Source organism: Anthonomus grandis, chromosome 1, assembly GCF_022605725.1.
Source record: "Anthonomus grandis grandis chromosome 1, icAntGran1.3, whole genome shotgun sequence".
NCBI classification, from domain to species: Eukaryota; Metazoa; Arthropoda; class Insecta; order Coleoptera; family Curculionidae; genus Anthonomus; species Anthonomus grandis.
The window spans coordinates 24,319,401-24,342,319 of NC_065546.1; the positions used below are offsets into that span (position 1 = coordinate 24,319,401).

General features: G+C 33.3%; 2 protein-coding genes across 3 annotated transcripts in view; one reads left to right on the forward strand and one right to left on the reverse strand.

The window, feature by feature from the left end:
• LOC126738804 (lysophosphatidylserine lipase ABHD12-like) overlaps nucleotides 1–20,462 on the reverse strand; it is a 50,074-nt gene extending 29,612 nt beyond the window's left edge. The window contains exons 1-2 of one of the 2 annotated variants that reach the window (XM_050444254.1): nucleotides 20,314–20,462; nucleotides 6,603–6,644 (exon numbers count right to left, since the gene is read on the reverse strand). The gene's annotated coding sequence lies outside the window, so the exon portion shown is untranslated. Of the gene's footprint in view, nucleotides 1–6,602; nucleotides 6,769–20,313 lie in introns of those variants that run through there. The other variant, XM_050444246.1, reaches the window with a different exon arrangement.
• A 20-nt stretch (nucleotides 20,463–20,482) lies between these two features.
• Nucleotides 20,483–22,919, forward strand: part of LOC126738834 (protein lin-7 homolog C) — a 49,005-nt gene continuing 46,568 nt past the window's right edge. The window contains exons 1-2 of the mRNA XM_050444294.1: nucleotides 20,483–20,648; nucleotides 20,705–20,876. Coding sequence (XP_050300251.1) covers nucleotides 20,612–20,648; nucleotides 20,705–20,876 — 209 coding nt within the window. The 5' untranslated portion in view covers nucleotides 20,483–20,611. The remainder of the gene's footprint in view (nucleotides 20,649–20,704; nucleotides 20,877–22,919) is intronic.

A 22,919-nucleotide genomic window follows, 5' to 3' on the forward strand; every position in this document is an offset into this window, starting at 1 on the left:
TCTCTACAAACGAAAGTTTTTTGGTAAAAAATTATTGAAGTGTTAGATGTAAAAAAATATAAACGGCTATAACTCCCAAAACTCCCAAAGGATTTGAATGAAACTTTTTTACGCAATTAGCAATAAATATTTAAATCGATTTTACATGGTTGCAAATCTCTACAAACGAAAGTTTTTTGGCAAAAAATTATTGAAATGTTAGATGTAAAAAAATATAAACGGCTATAACTCCCAAAACTCCCAAAGGATTTGAATGAAACTTTTTTACGCAATTAGCAATAAATATTTAAATCGATTTTACATGGTTGCAAATCTCTACAAACGAAAGTTTTTTGGCAAAAAATTATTGAAATGTTAGATGTAAAAAAATATAAACGGCTATAACTCCCAAAACTCCCAAAGGATTTGAATGAAACTTTTTTACGCAATTAGCAATAAATACTTAAATCGATTTTACATGGTTGCAAATCTCTACAAACGAAAGTTTTTTGGCAAAAAATTATTGAAATGTTAGATGTAAAAAAATATAAACGGCTATAACTCCCAAAACTCCCAAAGGATTTGAATGAAACTTTTTTACGCAATTAGTAATAAATATTTAAATTGATTTTACATGGTTGCAAATCTCTACAAACGAAAGTTTTTTGGTAAAAAATTATTGAAGTGTTAGATGTAGAAAAATATAAACGACTATAACTCCCAAAACTCCCAAAGGATTTGAATGAAACTTTTTTACGCAATTAGTAATAAATATTTAAATTGATTTTACATGGTTGCAAATCTCTACAAACGAAAGTTTTTTGGTAAAAAATTATTGAAATGTTAGATGTAGAAAAAAATAAACGACTATAACTTCCAAAACTCCCAAAGGATTCGAATGAAACTTTTTTATACAACTAATAATAAATATTTAAATCGATTTTACATGGTTGCAAATCTCTACAAACGAAAGTTTTTTGGTAAAAAATTATTGAAATGTTAGATGTAGAAAAAAATAAACGACTATAACTTCCAAAACTCCCAAAGGATTCGAATGAAACTTTTTTATACAACTAATAATAAATATCTAAATCGATTTTACATGGTTGCAAATCTCTACAAACGAAAGTTTTTTGGTAAAAAATTATTGAAGTGTTAGATGTAGAAAAATATAAACGACTATAACTTCCAAAACTCCCAAAGGATTTGAATGAAACTTTTTTACGCAATTAGTAATAAATATTTAAATTGATTTTACATGGTTGCAAATCTCTACAAACGAAAGTTTTTTGGTAAAAAATTATTGAAGTGTTAGATGTAGAAAAATATAAACGACTATAACTTCCAAAACTCCCAAAGGATTTGAACGAAACTTTTTTACGCAATTAGTAATAAATATTTAAATCGATTTTACATGGTTGCAAATCTCTACAAACGAAAGTTTTTTGGTAAAAAATTATTGAAGTGTTAGATGTAAAAAAATATAAACGGCTATAACTCCCAAAACTCCCAAAGGATTTGAATGAAACTTTTTTACGCAATTAGCAATAAATATTTAAATCGATTTTACATGGTTGCAAATCTCTACAAACGAAAGTTTTTTGGTAAAAAATTATTGAAATGTTAGATGTAGAAAAAAATAAACGACTATAACTTCCAAAACTCCCAAAGGATTCGAATGAAACTTTTTTATACAACTAATAATAAATATCTAAATCGATTTTACATGGTTGCAAATCTCTACAAACGAAAGTTTTTTGGTAAAAAATTATTGAAGTGTTAGATGTAGAAAAATATAAACGACTATAACTTCCAAAACTCCCAAAGGATTTGAATGAAACTTTTTTACGCAATTAGTAATAAATATTTAAATCGATTTTACATGGTTGCAAATCTCTACAAACGAAAGTTTTTTGGTAAAAAATTATTGAAGTGTTAGATGTAAAAAAATATAAACGGCTATAACTCCCAAAACTCCCAAAGGATTTGAATGAAACTTTTTTACGCAATTAGCAATAAATATTTAAATCGATTTTACATGGTTGCAAATCTCTACAAACGAAAGTTTTTTGGCAAAAAATTATTGAAATGTTAGATGTAAAAAAATATAAACGGCTATAACTCCCAAAACTCCCAAAGGATTTGAATGAAACTTTTTTACGCAATTAGCAATAAATATTTAAATCGATTTTACATGGTTGCAAATCTCTACAAACGAAAGTTTTTTGGTAAAAAATTATTGAAATGTTAGATGTACAAAAAAAATTTAAAAGCTATAACTTCCAAAACTCCCAAAGGATTTAAATGAAACTTTTTTACGCAACTAGTAATAAACATTTAAATCGATTTTACATGGTTGCTAACCTCTACAAACGAAAGTTTTTTAGTAAAAAATTATTGAAATGTTAGATGTAGAAAAATATAAACGGCTATAACTCCCAAAACTCCCAAAGGATTTGAATGAAACTTTTTTACGCAATTAGCAATAAATATTTAAATCGATTTTACATGGTTGCAAATCTTTACAAACGAAAGTTTTTTGGTAAAAAATTATTGAAATGTTAGATGTAAAAAAATATAAACGGCTATAACTCCCAAAACTCCCAAAGGATTTGAATGAAACTTTTTTACGCAATTAGTAATAAATATTTAAATTGATTTTACATGGTTGCAAATCTCTACAAACGAAAGTTTTTTGGTAAAAAATTATTGAAATGTTAGATGTACAAAAAAAATTTAAAAGCTATAACTTCCAAAACTCCCAAAGGATTTAAATGAAACTTTTTTACGCAACTAGTAATAAACATTTAAATCGATTTTACATGGTTGCTAACCTCTACAAACGAAAGTTTTTTAGTAAAAAATTATTGAAATGTTAGATGTAGAAAAATATAAACGGCTATAACTCCCAAAACTCCCAAAGGATTTGAATGAAACTTTTTTACGCAATTAGCAATAAATATTTAAATCGATTTTACATGGTTGCAAATCTCTACAAACGAAAGTTTTTTGGCAAAAAATTATTGAAATGTTAGATGTAAAAAAAATATAAACGGCTATAACTCCCAAAACTCCCAAAGGATTTAAATGAAACTTTTTTACGCAACTAGTAATAAACATTTAAATCGATTTTACATGGTTGCTAACCTCTACAAACGAAAGTTTTTTAGTAAAAAATTATTGAAATGTTAGATGTAGAAAAATATAAACGGCTATAACTCCCAAAACTCCCAAAGGATTTGAATGAAACTTTTTTACGCAATTAGCAATAAATATTTAAATCGATTCTACATGGTTGCAAATCTCTACAAACGAAAGTTTTTTGGTAAAAAATTATTGAAGTGTTAGATGTATTAAAAAAAACTTAAGGCTATAACTTCCAAAACTCTCACAGGATTTGAATAAAACTTTTTTTAATATTAATAATAAACATTTTAAGTGATGAGATTTAAGACATGTTGCAAAACTCTCTATTTAAACTAATTAAATTGAGTTATTTTAACTAATCAAAAGACCATAATAATTTTCCAATTGTTTATTTTATATAACAAATACAAAGATAGTGATTTCTGAGTAGAAATACAAGATCCAAGTCCAGCCAAATAGTAGTAGGGAATTAAACCATCGGGGCTAGTAGCTCTAAGTCGTCGATACTACAGTCAGGTGCTACAAAAGGAGTCCGGGTCTTCCCTTTAGGTAATCGCTCTCTTTCAGGAGACAACAGTCAATATTCTCCATAAAGGTCCAATCAAAAATTACGTTAAAACCACTGGCTGGATTGTTACCAAGATGCCTAGAAAGTATACCTGAGGAGGTTTCATTAATTGTATTTAAGGAAAACTTACATAGGCCCCGTTTGTAGCAGTGTGTGGTCTCAGTTAAGATCCTTTTGGAAATTCATCCAGGAATTTGCATATGTTGTTAGAAGCAGTTAAGTTTTTACCCACTGAACTGCCCAGCAATAAAATTCTTTGCGCACTTTGGTGTAATTTTTTTTTTAATTTTGTTTTATTACACGACGGGGAATGCATTTACGCACGAACTGGGACGCACAAGGCACTCCATATTATTCCATACTACTATTTGGCTGGACTTGGATCTTGTATTTCTACTCAGAAATCACTATCTTTGTATTTGTTATATAAAATAAACAATTGGAAAATTATTATGGTCTTTTGATTGGTTAAAATAACTCAATTTAATTAGTTTAAATAGAGAATTTTGCAACATGTCTTAAATCTCATCACTTAAAATGTTTATTATTAATATTAAAAAAAAGTTTTATTCAAATCCTGTGAGAGTTTTGGAAGTTATAGCCTTAAGTTTTTTTAATACATCTAACAATTCAATAATTTTTTACCAAAAAACTTTCATTTGTAGAGGTTTGCAACCATGTAAAATCGATTTAAATATTTATTATTAGTTGTATAAAAAAGTTTCATTCGAATCCTTTGGGAGTTTTGGGAGTTATAGCCGTTTATTTTTTTCTACATCTAACATTTCAATAATTTTTTACCAAAAAACTTTCGTTTGTAGAGATTTGCAACCATGTAAAATCGATTTAAATATTTATTGCTAATTGCGTAAAAAAGTTTCATTTAAATCCTTTGGGAGTTTTGGAAGTTATAGCTTTTAAATTTTTTTTGTACATCTAACATTTCAATAATTTTTTACCAAAAAACTTTCGTTTGTAGAGATTTGCAACCATGTAAAATCGATTTAAATATTTATTGCTAATTGCGTAAAAAAGTTTCATTCAAATCCTTGGGGAGTTTTGGGAGTTATAGCCGTTTATATTTTTTTACATCTAACATTTCAATAATTTTTTGCCAAAAAACTTTCGTTTGTAGAGATTTGCAACCATGTAAAATCGATTTAAATATTTATTGCTAATTGCGTAAAAAAGTTTCATTCAAATCCTTTGGGAGTTTTGGGAGTTATAGCCGTTTATATTTTTTTACATTTAACACTTCAATAATTTTTTACCAAAAAACTTTCGTTTGTAGAGATTTGCAACCATGTAAAATCAATTTAAATATTTATTACTAATTGCGTAAAAAAGTTTCATTCAAATCCTTTGGGAGTTTTGGGAGTTATAGCCGTTTATATTTTTTTACATCTAACATTTCAATAATTTTTTGCCAAAAAACTTTCATTTGTAGAGATTTGCAACCATGTAAAATCGATTTAGATATTTATTATTAGTTGTATAAAAAAGTTTCATTCGAATCCTTTGGGAGTTTTGGAAGTTATAGTCGTTTATATTTTTCTACATCTAACACTTCAATAATTTTTTACCAAAAAACTTTCGTTTGTAGAGATTTGCAACCATGTAAAATCGATTTAGATATTTATTATTAGTTGTATAAAAAAGTTTCATTCGAATCCTTTGGGAGTTTTGGAAGTTATAGTCGTTTATTTTTTTCTACATCTAACATTTCAATAATTTTTTACCAAAAAACTTTCGTTTGTAGAGATTTGCAACCATGTAAAATCAATTTAAATATTTATTACTAATTGCGTAAAAAAGTTTCATTCAAATCCTTTGGGAGTTTTGGGAGTTATAGTCGTTTATATTTTTCTACATCTAACACTTCAATAATTTTTTACCAAAAAACTTTCGTTTGTAGAGATTTGCAACCATGTAAAATCGATTTAAATATTTATTGCTAATTGCGTAAAAAAGTTTCATTCAAATCCTTTGGGAGTTTTGGGAGTTATAGCCGTTTATATTTTTTTACATCTAACATTTCAATAATTTTTTGCCAAAAAACTTTCGTTTGTAGAGATTTGCAACCATGTAAAATCGATTTAAATATTTATTGCTAATTGCGTAAAAAAGTTTCATTCAAATCCTTTGGGAGTTTTGGGAGTTATAGTCGTTTATATTTTTCTACATCTAACACTTCAATAATTTTTTACCAAAAAACTTTCGTTTGTAGAGATTTGCAACCATGTAAAATCGATTTAAATATTTATTGCTAATTGCGTAAAAAAGTTTCATTCAAATCCTTTGGGAGTTTTGGGAGTTATAGCCGTTTATATTTTTTTACATCTAACACTTCAATAATTTTTTACCAAAAAACTTTCGTTTGTAGAGATTTGCAACCATGTAAAATCGATTTAGATATTTATTATTAGTTGTATAAAAAAGTTTCATTCGAATCCTTTGGGAGTTTTGGAAGTTATAGCTTTTAAATTTTTTTTGTACATCTAAAAATTCAATAATTTTTTACCAAAAAACTTTCGTTTGTAGAGGTTTGCAACCATCTAAAATCAATTTAGATATTTATTATCTTTTATAAAAAAAAGTTTTATCCAAATCCTTTGGGAATTTTGGGAGTTAGAGCCTTTTTCATTTTTTTACCATTTGACTTTTTAATTAATTTTCACAACAAAACCTTAGTTTGTAGAGGTTTGAGACCATCGTCAGTCGATCTAGGTATTCATTGTTAATATCTGGACAAAAAATTATTAAAATCCCTTGGGAATTTTTGGAGATACGGGCATTATATTGATTAAATAACAGGGAGCGCGGACTATAAATTGGTCGCTGGCAACCGGCATATGCTGCGTTCTCGATTTTGGTTGCTGGATATCGATCGGACGCTAGCTTCACACACATGATAAAATAAGCGAATCGTCCCAAACAATAGAAAAGATAACTGAAAAATAAATAAATCAAAATAGAAAAGGAAATATGCAAAGAATATTATCAGTTATCAAATCTGCTTGATAACTGGGAAAATAAAAATATGGAAATCATGAATCAGCTGATTTAAGAGATCACATCATTTAGTGTGTGAAGCTAGCGTCCGATCTATATCCAGCGACCAAAATCGAGAACGCAGCATATGTTGGTTGCCAGCAACCAATTTTTATAGTCCGCACTCCCTGTTATTTAATATAATGCAATATAATGCCCGTATCTCCTGAAATTCTCAAGGGATTTTAATAATTTTTTGTCCAGATATTAACAATGAATACCTAAATCGACTTATGATGGTCTCAAACCTCTACAAACTAAGGTTTTGTTGTGAAAATTAATTAAAAAGTCAAATGTTTTAGAAATGAAAAAGGCAGTCTGGGGATTAAATAGGCAGGTAACTGAATACTTGCGGGTACGAATAACTTGGTGGCAACAACCCGATTTAACGATCAAATCTATAATAAATAAATTAAACGCATAATCTGCTCCGTAGGGTATCCCTGGTGGTACGCTACATGTGTCTGAAAATCGTTAATAAAGTCTCCGAGTAACCTAAATTTAATTCTAGCGGTTACAAAAATGGTGGCAGCGGTGGGATGTCCTAGTTATGCCTCTGGAATAATCTAGCCGTTTCTTTAAAATTCTCAGTTTATTTATTCAGTTTATTATTAAAAAACAAGACAAACATTAGAAAAAGACCCTAAATTTTTTTTTTGTACGGAGGTTGTCCCTCACTAAAATAATCTCAGCCAACGAATCTTTTCTTGTTCTTGCAATTTTTTCTTTTATTTAGGTACCTCTTGTATGCCACTAAAAATAAAAACACCATTATATTTTATGCAGGTCCCACGAAATAATAATTTCATCAAAAGAAATGTATCAGAATAAAAAAATTTGACCCTCCTGACCCGTAAAATTTAAATGATAAAGGTTTCTCTTTTATAAATACATTGAACTTGAGTTAGCATAGGAAATTAAAAAAAAAAACCTAGGACAACGAAATAAATATCAACCCAGTTTTTTTATCAACGAGTAATTAATTTTATTTAAACCCGAACTTTTATGATTTCTTATAAGACAATTCTGAATATACTCTTTTCTTTAAACGCTTAGAAATATCACTAGGTTTCTGTCCCGCCAAAAATAGTCAGCCAGCTAGTAGTTATTTTTCAAGATGCCTTTTGTTTTCTATGTTACTAAAGGTTTGTCATCTCTACTTTTTACAAGGTTATAAACCATTGAAGAAAAATCTGAGGAGGTTGAATGTTCAGAGCCACTGAGCGCATTCGTACTTGGTTTTAATCCCGAATACTATACCTTATTTTTTGACACCTTCTTAAAAATGCCGAACACTGATGCTTTAACTAGTAGTACTCATAACTCAGCTAGCACCCCTGCTACTTCTGCGGTAACGGTAGGTAGTATTGGTCCATATGGAGCCATCGAGGGTATAGATAAGTTTAACGGACAGGGAAACGCGCATGAATTTATTGACATAATTGAATTAACTGGTAAACTACACGGATGGGATGACAACACAAAAGCAACTATTTGCCAAACGAAGCTAAGAGGCAGAGCTTTGGAAATAATTAATGTTCCAAACACAACATGGACTTGGAAAAACCTACGAGAGAAAATCCTTAGTGAGTTTACTAGCAAACTGACGGTATTCCAAGCAATGCAAATTTTGCAGAACACCACTCAGAGATCTAATGAATTGATTAAGGACTATGCGCAGACAATTCAACGAGCCGGACGTAGGACAATCCAAGATAGAAAAACGAACGACGCGGAAAAGAATGCACTTCTTGAAGAATCGTTAAAAGAACACCTGCACATTCAATTTCTAAACGGGATGTTACCCTACATCCGCGATAAGGTGGTACTCTGCAGCACAAGCGACTACGATGACGCAGTAAAAGTAGTTATAGAGATGGAGAATAATATGAAAACTTGGAGAAGGCCCGATAGAACACAAGCTGTTCAATGGTCCGCTCAACCTAACCAATCTCATGGACAAACTTTCAGAAGAACCGAGACATCCAGACCCCAACAACCCCCAAGAAACCCTTGTCCAAATTGTAACAAACATGGACACTGGCGATGGGAATGCAGAGCCCCACCAGCATGTTATAATTGCCATCAATCCGGACATTTTAAGCAAAATTGTCCAAAAAACGTGCAAGCCCCGGTGCCTGTACAGAGGCACCACTAAGCCATATTATCTCTCTAAACTTCTCTACGCCATATAACTGTCAAGAAACATCAATCATCGTACACATTCACAGCAATGCAAACTATCTTAACTTATTTTTAACCGATTCTGGAGCATCAGCGTCGCTCATTAAGAAAAAATATATACAGAACCAGCCTTTTCATGCTGAAAATACACCACAACTAGTTGACGTTCAAGGAAACCGGATACGTAACCTAGGACAAATTACTTTAAAGTTTAAACTAAGTAATTTAATCATAAATCAAGAATTTGTTGTCGTACAAGACAATTTTCCCATAGAACATGACGGTATTTTAGGAGCCGATTTTCTCCAGCAGCATGCAGTTAAAATTTCCTTTCAACAAGAACACAGTAAATTGCTAATTAAAGGATGCGAGATACCTTTATTAACCCTAGAAGACGGTCTAACGAGTCTAGCAAGCAACAGAAAACCGAAAATACTAGCAGTTATGCAGAATACCGGAGAGAGTTTTACAACAAATCTAAAACCTGAACCTGAACCTGAACTTGAACCCGACCTAGAAACTGAGGATCGATCCAAAACGGGTGAACGGCCGGCCACCCGCAGTGAAAACCGGAACCTAGAGGATCCAGTAGCTATTCCAATTTCTATCCCCGAGGAAGTAACCATACCTGCCAGGTGTGAAGTGATTGCAGTAGGGAAGTTCACAGTACCTACCAAAATCCAAACAGACACTGCTATTGTGCATCCAACGGAAGTGCACGTCCAAGGAGTTATAGTAGTGTAGTCAGATGCCTAATAAAGCCCGAAAACTGGATACCTATCCGCTTGTTAAATTACTCTGGGACTGAGGTAACTGTACCTGCATCAACGATCGTAGGTTACATGGAACCCTTCACTAGTATTGGTGAAGAGGCGCACACCCAGCCAGAAGTACGTTGTATAAAACAAACCTCTCGGTACCATTTGCTCCAGACAGTCTTACAGAAGATAAATCTAGACCACGTTAGCCCACCTTATAAAGAGACTATAATTAGTTTAATTAGCAAATATCTTGATATTTTTCACACCGATGAAAAAATTTTTGCAAACCACTCATGAAGTTCAACACGGAATAATCATAGAAGATGTTCCTCCTATAACGAAAAAACCCTATCGAGTACCTTTTCATCAGCAAAAAATTCTTAAAGAGCAGATCGAGGATATGCTAGAAAATGAGATAATTCGCCCGTCACAAAGTCCCTGGTCCACTCCTGTGGTTATGGTAGCCAAGAAATCCAAAGAAGGAGAATCAGCAGTACGAGTCTGCATCGACTATCGAGAACTAAACAAAATCACAAAAAGGGATTATTTTCCACTGCCAAATTTGCAAGAGACGTGGGATAATCTAGGAAATTGGACTCATTTTAGTACATTAGATTTAGCAAGTGGATACTGGCAAATAATGGTTCACCCAGATGACATTTGAAAAACCGCATTTAGCACCCCCGATGGACATTACAAATGCTTGAGGATGCCTTTTGGATTAATTAACAGCCCTTCTACCTGGCAAAGGTTAATGTATAATGTTCTGGGAAACCTTACCCAAGATATTTGTCTTGTATATTTAGATGACATCATCATTTTTTCCAGAGGTACACAAGAGCATTTTTCCCGATTAGAAAAAGTTTTTCATAAAATTCAGCAGGCTAATCTTTCACTAAAACCATCAAAATGCAATTTTCTTATTACAGAAACCGAATATCTGGGTCACGTCATATCTCAAGAAGGAGTTAAACCTGACCCGAGGAAAATTGAAGCCCTCAAGAACTACCCTGTATCTAAATGCGTTAAGGACATCCGATCATTTTTAGGATTAATTAGATTCTATCGTCGTTTTATACCCCAATTTTCTCATGTTGCCTATGACGCAACTTACGCATAAAAACACACCATTTATATGGACAGAAGAAACACAAAATAGTTTTGACACTCTTAAACAACTATCATGTAGTAAACCGGTAATGAAATATCCAGACTTTGAGAAACCCTTCACCCTAACGACAGACGCTTCAGGATATGCCCTGGGCGCTATCATCAGCCAGGTAACCAATGGACAGGACCACCCCATTGCATATGCCAGTCGACTAATGAACTCAGCCGAAAGGAATTACACCACCACAGAATAGGAATGTCTAGCCGTAATATGGAGTATCAAATACTTTAGATGTTACCTGTATGGAAAGAAGTTCACTATAGTTACAGACCATAGCGCTCTAAGATGGTTACTCAACATCAAGGACCCGAGCCGTCGTCTAGCTCGATGGGCATTATCACTTGCCCCTTACGACTTTGAAATCATTCACCGACCTGGTAGATTAAATGGAAATGCTGATGCCCTATCTCGACATCCAGTGATTGCAGTATATAAATTTGAGACTTACGAACCAACCTGGGATAGACAACAAATTAAAGCCGCACAACAACTTGATGCAAATTTACAAGCCCTGGCAGATCAGGAAAACTTTATGTATGATGTCGAAGGATAATTATACAAACAAAAAGAACTTCACCAAAGGCAAGATTTACTCGTGGTTCCCACACCGATGGTACGTAAGGTCATCGAAGCTCAGTGCTGCCAGATGTGACGTATGAAATTATCGAGCGACGTTGTCAAAATTATCGGATTTTCTCGAAAAATATGTTACAATCCGGAACTTATTTTTCTAAGAGAGTATTGAGGAATGGAAATAAAAAAATTGCGTCGTTAGTAAAAAACAGTTAGTATTAAATAAAACCCCAACAAATATAAATTTAACTTATATATTTTGATATTATGTATGAAATTTAAACCAGAAATTAGGTACAAGAAAAAAATTTTAACACAAAAGTCATTATTCAAATGAAATATTAATATCTTCTTCACCATCCTTCTTATATATTATATTTGATATCATAGACTTTGTCATTTTTTGAGTAACATCAAAATTATAGCATTCACCATGAGCGCGCTGTGATGATAAAAGTAGTGCATTTATAGTTTTAGTGCACAAACTATTACGCGTATCAGTTTTAATGAGATTTACCTTAGAAAAAACCCGTTCACAATCTGCATTGGAATGGGGTAAAATAAGGATATCCAAAACAAATGCGCCTAAATCTGCATATGGTTTGGAGTCTAAAAGGTCTTTCTTTATAGATATTTTATACCAATATTTGTCAATGTTATTTTCATTTTTAATATCCTCATCAAACTCATTTAGGCACTGACAATATAGCCTCCACTGGTCATCAATTTTTTGTTTTTTGTCGGTATCTTGAGGATCTATAATTCTAGGTAGTAAGTTTATTACCCCTATAAGAGACTGAGGTCTTGGCTTACAATAATTCTTATCAAATATAGCTAAGTTAGATAAGATACTATCATTGAAATTAAACCTTTTTTTCATCTCCATAGCAGATACTATTAAAAATTGACGACATCGGATGAGGAAGTCATCTTGTTGTTGCTGATTTAGTTTATTAATATTTTCCATTACCTTAATACCAAGATATACTTGGTTTAACTCTATAAAAATTTATCGTTAGATGGATCTATGTTTTGCAATTCTGTTTGATGGACATAATTGGGTTTTAAAAGGGCCAACAAAAGAAATTTAAAAGTTTCGCACATTTTAGTATAAACTGTTGTTATAACTACTTGTTCGTTTTGAAAATAAATGTTTAATTCGACAAATTTTGGAAGAATCCATTGGAGAAAATAAAAAAAAAGTTTAGTTTCACTGTCACCTAACCTATTGGCTATGGTTTCGGATGCTAGTAATCTATGTCCAATCCACTGCTGGGTAAAATATAGCTGTAATGGATCCCACTGCTCAATAATTCTGTTAACTACCATGAGCAGTGAAAGCCACCTAGTCTGCGAAGGCCGCAAAATTTTGTGAGGCTCAACTTGACAAAATTCTTGAAATTCTAAAAGCTGAGCTTGCCTTTTGCTACTGTGTTTAAAAAAACTAAAAATATTCCTAGCTAAGTCTTCACAGTGCCGTGGAAGAACTTTACATGCTTCACTGGCGCATAAATGGAGAGAATGACATATACATTTTTGAATAACTATTCCAGGGAAGTTAAGTTCTAATCGAGTAACAACAGAATTTTTTGACCCAAACATTGTGTTGCAGCCGTCCGAACCAAAGCCTATGATATTTTCTAAGGGTAACACGGATGATGTAAATACAGCAATAAGCTTGTTGTATATTACCTCAGCCGTAGCACCAGTATTTGCTTCATCAGCATTTTTGCCAGAAAAACATTGCACTAAACTAAAAAATCTAGTTACAACTTTTTGACATTTTGAAGAAAAGTACCGCACGCAAACACACATATTTTTTACGCTGCTTATATCTGTAGATTCGTCTATTAAAAAACTAAACCTTTTATACCTTAGCTCTTCTACAAGCTCCTCAAAACAACATTTCCCCAAAACGTTCTTAATAATGCCGGTACATTTGGTTCTTCCCATTTGCATGTCTTTGGCAATTCTGGAGTCAGGAAACATATTTTTCATAAGGGGCACTAAATGATCTGACAGTTTCATAGATAAGTTATGCTCAGAAATAAAAGCGGCTACTTTGATCTCTGCTTGGGAAACTTGATCTTGAGCCTCATTCTTTTTAAAATATGAAGAATCGATTTTAGGTTGATTGTATGCCAGTCCCTTTACAAGCTTCATGTGTTTAACGCCCTTGCCGTGATTTTTGATGACTGTAATATCAGCTTGGAAATCAGTGTTACATGCAATGCACCTTGCCGGTAGAGGATTATCTAAAACACAATAAATACCAAATAAATCAAAGAGTGTCCCACAGTCCCACCAATTATTAATTACATAATTTATGTAATATTAAGCCACCGAATTTATTTATTTATTTTATTTATTCTGTTTTTATTTATTTTGATAAATTTATCTAAAGAAAATAAAAAATCTATATATAAAAGTCAGTTACGATTATTTTTCTAAGCAAAAATATTCGTTTAGGTATACCGCTCACGACGCCGCTTCTAATAAATTGAATCAAGCTAAGGCTAAATTAACACCTCACTAGTATAAACTATCCACCGCCAAATTATGACAGAATTAGATAAAGCGTATTAGGATATTCCCGAAAAACCAATTGTTTTATTTAAGATTAACATCTCGTAAACAAACCGCCGTTGCGGACACATGTTTATCTAAACTTGTATTAAAATAACCTAAAGATTCATCTGTCAAATTTATTGTACCTAATATACTAAATTAACACCCTACATAATGGAAATATACCACTTACCTTTAACAGGTTTTAACCACGCCTTATAAAGATTTTCCCATTCTACCCTGTATTGCTGAGGTCTAGTTTCCCGTCTTTGCATGTTTTTAAAACGTTTCCTATTGATGTTTGCTTCAGATTCCGAGTCCGAATCAGAAGAATATTTTGACGTAGTTGCAGCGTTCATTTTACACGTTTCAATTATAATATTACCAATTACACAGTGAAAAAGTTATAGCTCTCTACCGTAGGCTTTAATATGTATGATTTTATTTTTATTTGACGTTCTGTTCGGTGATTCCCACAACTCGTTACCGGCGGAGCGGAGCCCACGCCGAGCGCCGTTTAAAGATTTGGATTTGATTGATTTGGTCTTGAACTTGCACCAGAGATGGCGTTATCGGTTTGAAGTTCGGATAAATAATTGAAAAATAGCTAGTAGGGAGGAAATATAATGGGTAGATGCCTATAATAGATAGATGGTATACATATACATTTTGCCAATAATATAACTCACGTTATGGTAAAAATCCTAAACTCTCTTGATAGTTTATTAAGTTTGAAATGTATTTTAACGTTTTGAATTATTTTCTGGTGAAATTATGTTACAATTAACGAATATGGTACAAGTAATATTTCAGTTCAATTTTAAGGATAAATTATGTTACAATTCGATAATTATGTTACATCTGGCAGCACTGTCGAAGCTTACCATACAGCCCCACATGCCGGACATCCAGGAATTGAAAAAACTACCCAACTCATTAAGCAACAATTTTATTGGCCATCTATGAACAAAGATATTAGACACTTCTGCGAACAATGCTTATCATGTAATCTAAGAAAAACTTCGCCCCATTTAAAACCAGCCCCATTAGTCAAATTCCCGGAAGTAATTAGACCTTTTCAACGAGCATCTATGGATATTGTAGGACCCATCACAACAAGCTTAAAGGGTAATAAGTACATCCTTACCTATCAGGATTATTTTTCAAAATGGATTGAAGCCATTCCACTACCTGACCAAAAAGCTTCAACTGTAGCACGGGCTTTTTCCGAACAGATTATTAGTAGACATGGAGCCCCTGAACAACTTCTAACAGATCAAGGATCAAACTTCTTATCTGAAGTCTTTAAAGAGGTTCGTCAAATCTTCCACATCAAGAAACTCCAGACTACTCCCTACCACCCGAGTGCCAATGGAATGATTGAAAGAACACACCGTACCTTAAAAGATATGCTATCGCATTTCATCAGCCGAGATCAGAAAGATTGGGACACATGGCTCCCTTATATTACCATGGCTTTTAGAAACATGATTCATAGTTCTACAGGTGAAACCCCATATTTTCTTATCCATGGCCGAGATATGCAACTTCCATGTGAAGACTTCATGAAATCCACTCGTGACCGGTACGATGTTAGTGAAAATTATGCCGCTGAATTACTAAAACGACTAGAAACAGCTTACACTACTGTCCAAGAAAAGCTGAGAGAAACTGCTGAACATCAACAACTTAAATATAAAGTAAAATCCAAAACACCCGCATTTAACCTAGGTGACTTAGTTCTCATGAAAAATATGGCACCAGTGATCAAAACATCACGAAAATTGCAGATGAAATGGAAAGGACCTTACCGAATTGTTTCCATCCCCTCCGAAGTAAACGTCGTCATTCAAGAATTAGGAAAGAAATCGACAACACGTGTACATACGAATCTAGTGAAGAAAATTAAAACACCTTACCCCGGTTCACCAGTTATAGCTGAAACCTAGAACGATTCTCTCCATGACCATACTACCGATATCTCCGTTGATAAAACAGATTTTTCTGAAAATGCTGAAAACCCCGAATACTTACCTGAAATTTATATTGACCTTCAGTCACCAAACAATAGCGTACAATCCAGTCTAGAAAATCTCATAAATACCGACAATACCGACCCTGACACACTCACAGACATAACAAACACTAACATACTAAAACCGAACTTTATACAAATTCCGCCTGATCAGACCGACTCCACTCCTGATAGTGAGTTGGTATCCTTAAATCCCGTTCCCAACCAAGTACAACCCAGTGAGACTGATAGACTACAAGTCACCGCCAGGCAGCCCCAGACGACCACAGAAGTACCAGACGAAACCAGACGACCGATCACTGACACCCAGCACCGCACAAGAAGTCACGGTCCTATTGAAGAGCATCCCTGGGTTCTCCGTAAGCAGATCTAGCCCAGTCCGACATGTTGCTAGCTGTATTTCTTGTCATGTTTACCTACTGCTACGCGGACCCAGAGTTTACTCAAACCTTATCCCAGGGCATACTGTTTACGAAAGAGGCGCATGTGACCTTAACCGACGAACGATGGACACTGGCAATAGACATTAACTTGAATAATTACAATTATAAGTTCGGGAACAGATGAAGGAACAGATCACTAAGGGCGTTGTCAACGCACTCTCAGGCTATCAGATGACATTTTTGAAGGAGGAAAAGGACTTCATGACTCAAAGTGTCGAGCAGATCATCAATACCATTCAAGGCATTAAGGAAACTACCACATTTCCACCAAGAACACGCCGAGGTCTAGTAAACCTTGGAGGCACTGCTCTGAAGTTCCTATTCGGGCTGATGGTGATAACCGCTGGGCCTATAGTCTTAGTCACCCTCTCAAGGCCGTTATAAACTGTTTAAACAAGAATAGCTCCACTAAAAACTACGAGCTCCGAACTGTCCAGTACCTAGAACACACTGGCCTATTATCCTTGGAAAAGAACTGTAATGCTCAAGTGGAAGGTAGGACCCTCCTACCTCACAGTGAAGATGTTACCCCCATCAACACCTCATTGGAGAAGTTCCACATACCGACCTTGCTAACTGGCAAGTCAGCTACCCGCCATGACGTTACTAACGAATCAGAGGAGCAACTGCCCAATATATTGAACAACCTAATGAGCCAAGACTTTACTGCAACAGATCAAGAGCTTGAAACTTTACTTAAAGCTCTTAACCAGAACATTCCGTCTCCTGCCCCTCGTACTACCAAACCATCATGGCAAGGGATTGCCATCGCTAGTACCTTTGTAGTAATCATAATAGTTCTGATTACTATAACCTATCACCAACGCCGCCTCGCCCGTAAATCAAGATCCAGAACCCGACTCTCGTTCCAAGAGCTTCGATGACTACATTGACATGACCCAAGTCAATGTTTCGAGATCGCCCAGACTGACCAAACGAAATCCAGAAGAGCTGCCTAGCCTAGTTCCAGTTCCACCACCTATCCCTAATCTGTACTGCGAGGAACCAACCACTACTAGTCATGTGTAAGGACTTTATAAGTATCGTGCTATAAGAGAAAACACATACCACCTTAAGGTGTATGTTTCCTTCTAAGAGGAGGGTAATGTAACAAAGCGGTTCTAATTCTCTCATTCCTTTCAAAAAACAGAAAAAATTAATTTTTTTTTGAATTTTCATATAATTTACCAGATAAGAAAAAAAATCATATTTTTGTTTAAAAAGTATTTCGTAGAAATAATTATTGTTATATCCAAATGCGGTAAATGAGTGTCAAATCAAATTCGCCGAAAATAACGAAAGGTTAATAACGGGTTAATTAGCATCACGCGCTTCCCGTCAAAAGCTCTCTGTCTTTTAATTGCTCTAGTGGCCGCCAAAGAAAGTCTTATCACATCTAAATTTTGCCAACGACCACCCACGGCACGTACGCAATTTCTTTTAATTATTGAATAATTTTTTTTTTTTTGGATAAACCAAGCCACCCCACGTCAGTGTAGAGGATATAAATTGAATAACTAAGCAGCGGAAAAGTTAGTTTGTGCCCGCGAATTACCAAAACCAGACTAAAAGGTAAACATGTAGACCTTATTGTTTTTTTTTGAGATTTTTCTGGCTATTGTCGCTATTGTACCATTTTATTTTCTTTTTATTTTATTTATTTTTTTTTCTTTTCTCTCTATATTTTCTCTGTTCCGATCTTGATATTTTTTTAAAATTTTTGTCTTTACATTTAAATCACTCTAGTAGGAACGATGATTTACCCTGAGAACCGTTACATTAATGCTCGCCCTTTATACACCTATAAATCTAGTAAATACTTATAAAGCCCAACTAAATACTAATCTAGATTTAGTATTTTGTTTCGTATCTTTTCGTAACTTTGACATTTTTATCTACTACTCTTATACTCTGTTTTTGTTTATCTCTATTTTCTCCAATTTTGTAACTTATTTAAATAAAATATTTTCTTTTAATTTTAAAATAAAGCTTTTAATGGCTCTTACACTGATTATATTATTCCCTGGGGATTAAATAGGCAGGTAACTGAATACTTGCGGGTACGAATAACTTGGTGGCAAGAACCCGATTTAACGATCAAATCTATAATAAATAAATTAAACGCATAATCTGCTTCGTCGGGATCAGCAATGATCCCTGGTGGCACGCTACCTCTGTCTGAAAATCGTTAATAAAGTCTCCGAGTAACCTAGATTTAATTCTAGCGGTTAAAAAATATATGAACAAAATATACTTATCTCTCAAATTTCCTGACCACATTTTCTACTAGATACATAGGTCTGGGTTTCAGAAATAAAACAAGAAATATTCACCAAATGTTTTATAAAAACCATATACCATATTATAAAAAGAGCAAACAATTCACAAGTTATGCAACAAAAAAATTATATAACCTTAAAATAAAAAACTGTTAAACATTAAATAAAATTAAAAATTCGTCTAAATTTTACATTATTATTATTATTATAATAGACTGAGTCAGAAGAAGAAGCGAACGGACCAAAGGAACAAGTTCTCGAAAATAATCTAGTAATGGAATTTAGAAAATCCATGATAGAATATGGCGGCTCTGACACGCTTAATAGGCCCACACTACCAACGCTAAGCTCAACGAAAAAACTTGGAACTATGATAGGTTTACTTAACACAATTATTTTGGGATATTTCTATGGGAATATCAAGATCTGTCCAAGGCTTTCGATAATGTAAGCCACAAAACTTTGCTTGACAAGCTTGAGAGATGTGGCATTCGAGGTCCAGCTCTAGAGTGGTTAAGATCCTTTATCTCAAACAGGCAACAAAAAGTGGTCATTACATGGGGTGGGCAGAGCCTCTATTCTGAGGAGGATATCCTTGCTCTTAAAATTGCCCAGGGAAGTGTTTTGGACCCGATCTTGGTCATTCTTTATGTAAATAACTTAGCCAGTGATATATTAAATAACAATTCCCATCTAGTAAACTTTGCCAATGATTCCAATTTTCTGGATCACAACGAATTCTTATTTTATATCCTGACAAAACTAACTTTGTGTGTTTTAGATCAAAACAGAAAGGTAGGGAGACTCCTTGGGAGGTTTTTTTAGATAATCATCATGTAATGCTGTCAAGGAGTATTAGATTTCTGAATATTCATGTAGATCTGAACTTAAATTGGACTGAGCATTTAGTAAGTGTTTGTGGTACAGTTAACAAGGCAGGCACTCCTTAAGAGTCATGGATATCTAAATTTAGAACATCTGAAAACTGTCTACTATGCGAGCATTTATAAGGCTTAAATATGGGATTATTTTCTGGGGCAACTGTATGGAGGCGGATCGGGCGTTTATAGCACAAAAAAGAGCAGTATGTACCATGCTCAATTTGTGAAAACGCCATTTATGCAGAGGCATTTTTAGCGACTTGATACTTCTTACTTTAGTGGGTCTATATATATGTCATCTATGTTATCTATGAGGGCTTATTATTTCCCTCCAAAAGCCGAGAAAAATTTTAGAAATTTAAAGTCGCGATTGAATTCGAAGTCGTGATCGTATCGAGATCGAGTCGTGATTTTAGAATCCTAGCCCCAGGATTTTTTTAAAAAGTTGATGAAGATGAAGATAACTTCTACATTTTGAAGTTTACTGTAACATGTGACGTTATTTCATAAGTAAACTTTAAGTTATCTGCCAAAATAGCTTTACAATACCGGTTCCTAGTATTGTCATTATTGCCTTATGTATAAATTTTTAAACATTAAGAGCCAGGAACCAGTGGCTGCTTTGCCGACCCCATATTTCGCCATTGTTTTACGTGTAGATTTTTTTACTTACATTTGCCAGGCAGGCACTACACTACTGCGCAAACCCCAGTTGAAGAATAGCAGTGTGGGTTAGCGAACTTACGCTGTTACGCCATACATGATTTGGTACACCCAGCACAGGCAAAATATCTCTCCTCCTTACAGTCTTCTCGGTCGTTATCTATGGTCACTGACATAATAGAATTCTATAATGTCAGTGTCTATGGTGATGTCATGTTATCTCAAAAAATATCAACAAACTGAGGGTGTATTAATTATCAAAATTATAAAAAAAATTCAAATTAGGCACATTCCCTTACCTTAGTTTAATGGCTCAGATAGGGGAACCTCTTACCTTAGGGAAAGGTGAGCCTTTGTTTTACTAATAATAAACAATTTTGCTTTTTTTTCTTTTACCCTAGATATCAAACGATCCATTGAACTTCTAGAAAAACTGCAGAAAAGCGGAGAAGTGCCGGCTACGAAACTTATAGCTCTTCAAAAAGTACTTCAAAGTGACTTTTTACATGCTGTCCGAGAGGTTTATGAACATGTTTATGAAACAGTTGATATTCAAGGATCTCAAGATGTTAGGTAAGATTTTCAAAACTTCTGTATCAAAATCTGATGTTTTTTGGTATAATTGCCACCAGACATAATTTATTTTATCACCTTCCAATGAACCTGACAATGTTAGACAGGTAAAAAGCAGGAGTTTTGAGAGGTTACCAAAATAATTGACATCTGGTGGTGACTATGCATAGAAAATTTTGTCAGATTAAATCTAAGCAGATGTGAAAGATCGGCTATTTGGTGATTCAAGTTGCTTCAGCCTTTGAAAAATTTTTTGATGTATTTACAATGTATATAAATACATAAAAAAACAGTATTTATAAATTTTATGCATTTACTGAGTGTCTTATGAAAAAGATTGTGAGCACCAATTTTAAAAATATTTGTATACAGTGCTTTTAATTGAATGAATTACCACCCTTTATAACTTAGAAAGAATATATACACTGAAAAAGAATATATCTGTTTAGCTGTTAATGGGGGGTTGTTTGAACATTTGATTAATTGATGTTTTTACGTAATTCTCTATTATTTTTAAAAAAGTTACTGTATTTTATTTTATTTTATTTTTCCACACTTAGTAAAATATTAAGAGTTCTGTTCTCTCTTTTTTCTGATCTATTTTCGATCTTATGAGTCTTACTCATAAACATTTACAATTATTTATTGCAATGTCTTTGGACTCAAATTTACTAACAATAGGTTTAATGGGTGAAATAGACCAGATAGGCTTCATGGGAAAATAAATTGAAAATATTTCAGATACCTCTTGGTTTATTTACTTGGTTTACCATTGGTTTAATTAAATTCTAAGTATGATAAAATAATTTTTTTAATAATCTATAATAATAATTGTTATAAAACCAATCATTATATTAAATAAAAGTTTAACTAAAAAAGTAATGTTAACGTGTCTTACGTTGAATGTGAGATTGATAAAACAAAAAAAAAAACATTTCTTGTATTTGGCTGTATGTCAGATTTGACAAAGCCTTATAACAAATTGTTTGCTGGTGGCTGGTGTCTGGTTTTACCTGAACCGAAAATTTGGTAATTTTACAATTACGTTTAATTGAATAATTCAAGATTCACTTATTCAAATTTTTTGAAACTTTGCACGAGGGTTTGCCAGATTGGTCTCTTCAAAAAGTTATCTTACATTTTTTCTGTAAAATGTACAGGGAAGCCAATAATTGACCCCCTTAAAATTTACATGGGATTTCCTATGTTCCGCTCTGTAATTTTTTGCTGGCCATGTATTTTATTTTTTAGTGGAAAGAGCTTATGGAATAAGAATGGTTTTTGTGATCTGAACAATTTACATAAATTAATTAAGACACAGCAGTAGCAAAGTGCATATACAGGCCATCATCAAAGAAAAAACTTTTGGTAAAACAAGAATTGAGCACATATCAACATCAGATAATCAACAAAAACTAGTGGTACAGAAACACAATGAAGAAGTAAGAAATAATTGTGAACTGCTAAAAAGGATGATAGATGTGGTCTGCTTCCTTGGTAAAGTTTGTTTGTTTCTTAAGCTTTTATGTAACAAAATGGGACATGTGTACAACATTCAATATTTTCTAAAACCTGGTTGCTTGACTCATGATTTGGTACTAACTGCTTCAGCTCTTGCTTCCAATTTTACCAAGAATGATTTGGTGATCTTGTGGTTGAACGGAACATATTCTCCTACATCTATTATTAATGATTTTATCATTCCCTGTAAAAACACTACTTTCCTCGTTATGACATGCCCTTGTTTTGGACCAGGTTGCAGTGTCGTATATAATAGTAATCTGTCATTATATAAAGCTTTCCATAGAAACAGCATTGACCTAAGTCGAATACTTGAATGCAATTATGCTAATCATTTTGCTGATTTGGCTTGTATATTACATGACCACATAAAAAAATATTTTCTAAACCCACTGTATAATTCTAAGCATCTAAAACTAGATAGATCACCTAATTTTGTCGAAAGCGTGGGAACTGCGTCTGAGCGTGTGACTGGTTCTCACTCTTTTTTATAGATGAGACCGTAGAGGTTAAAGCTCCCCT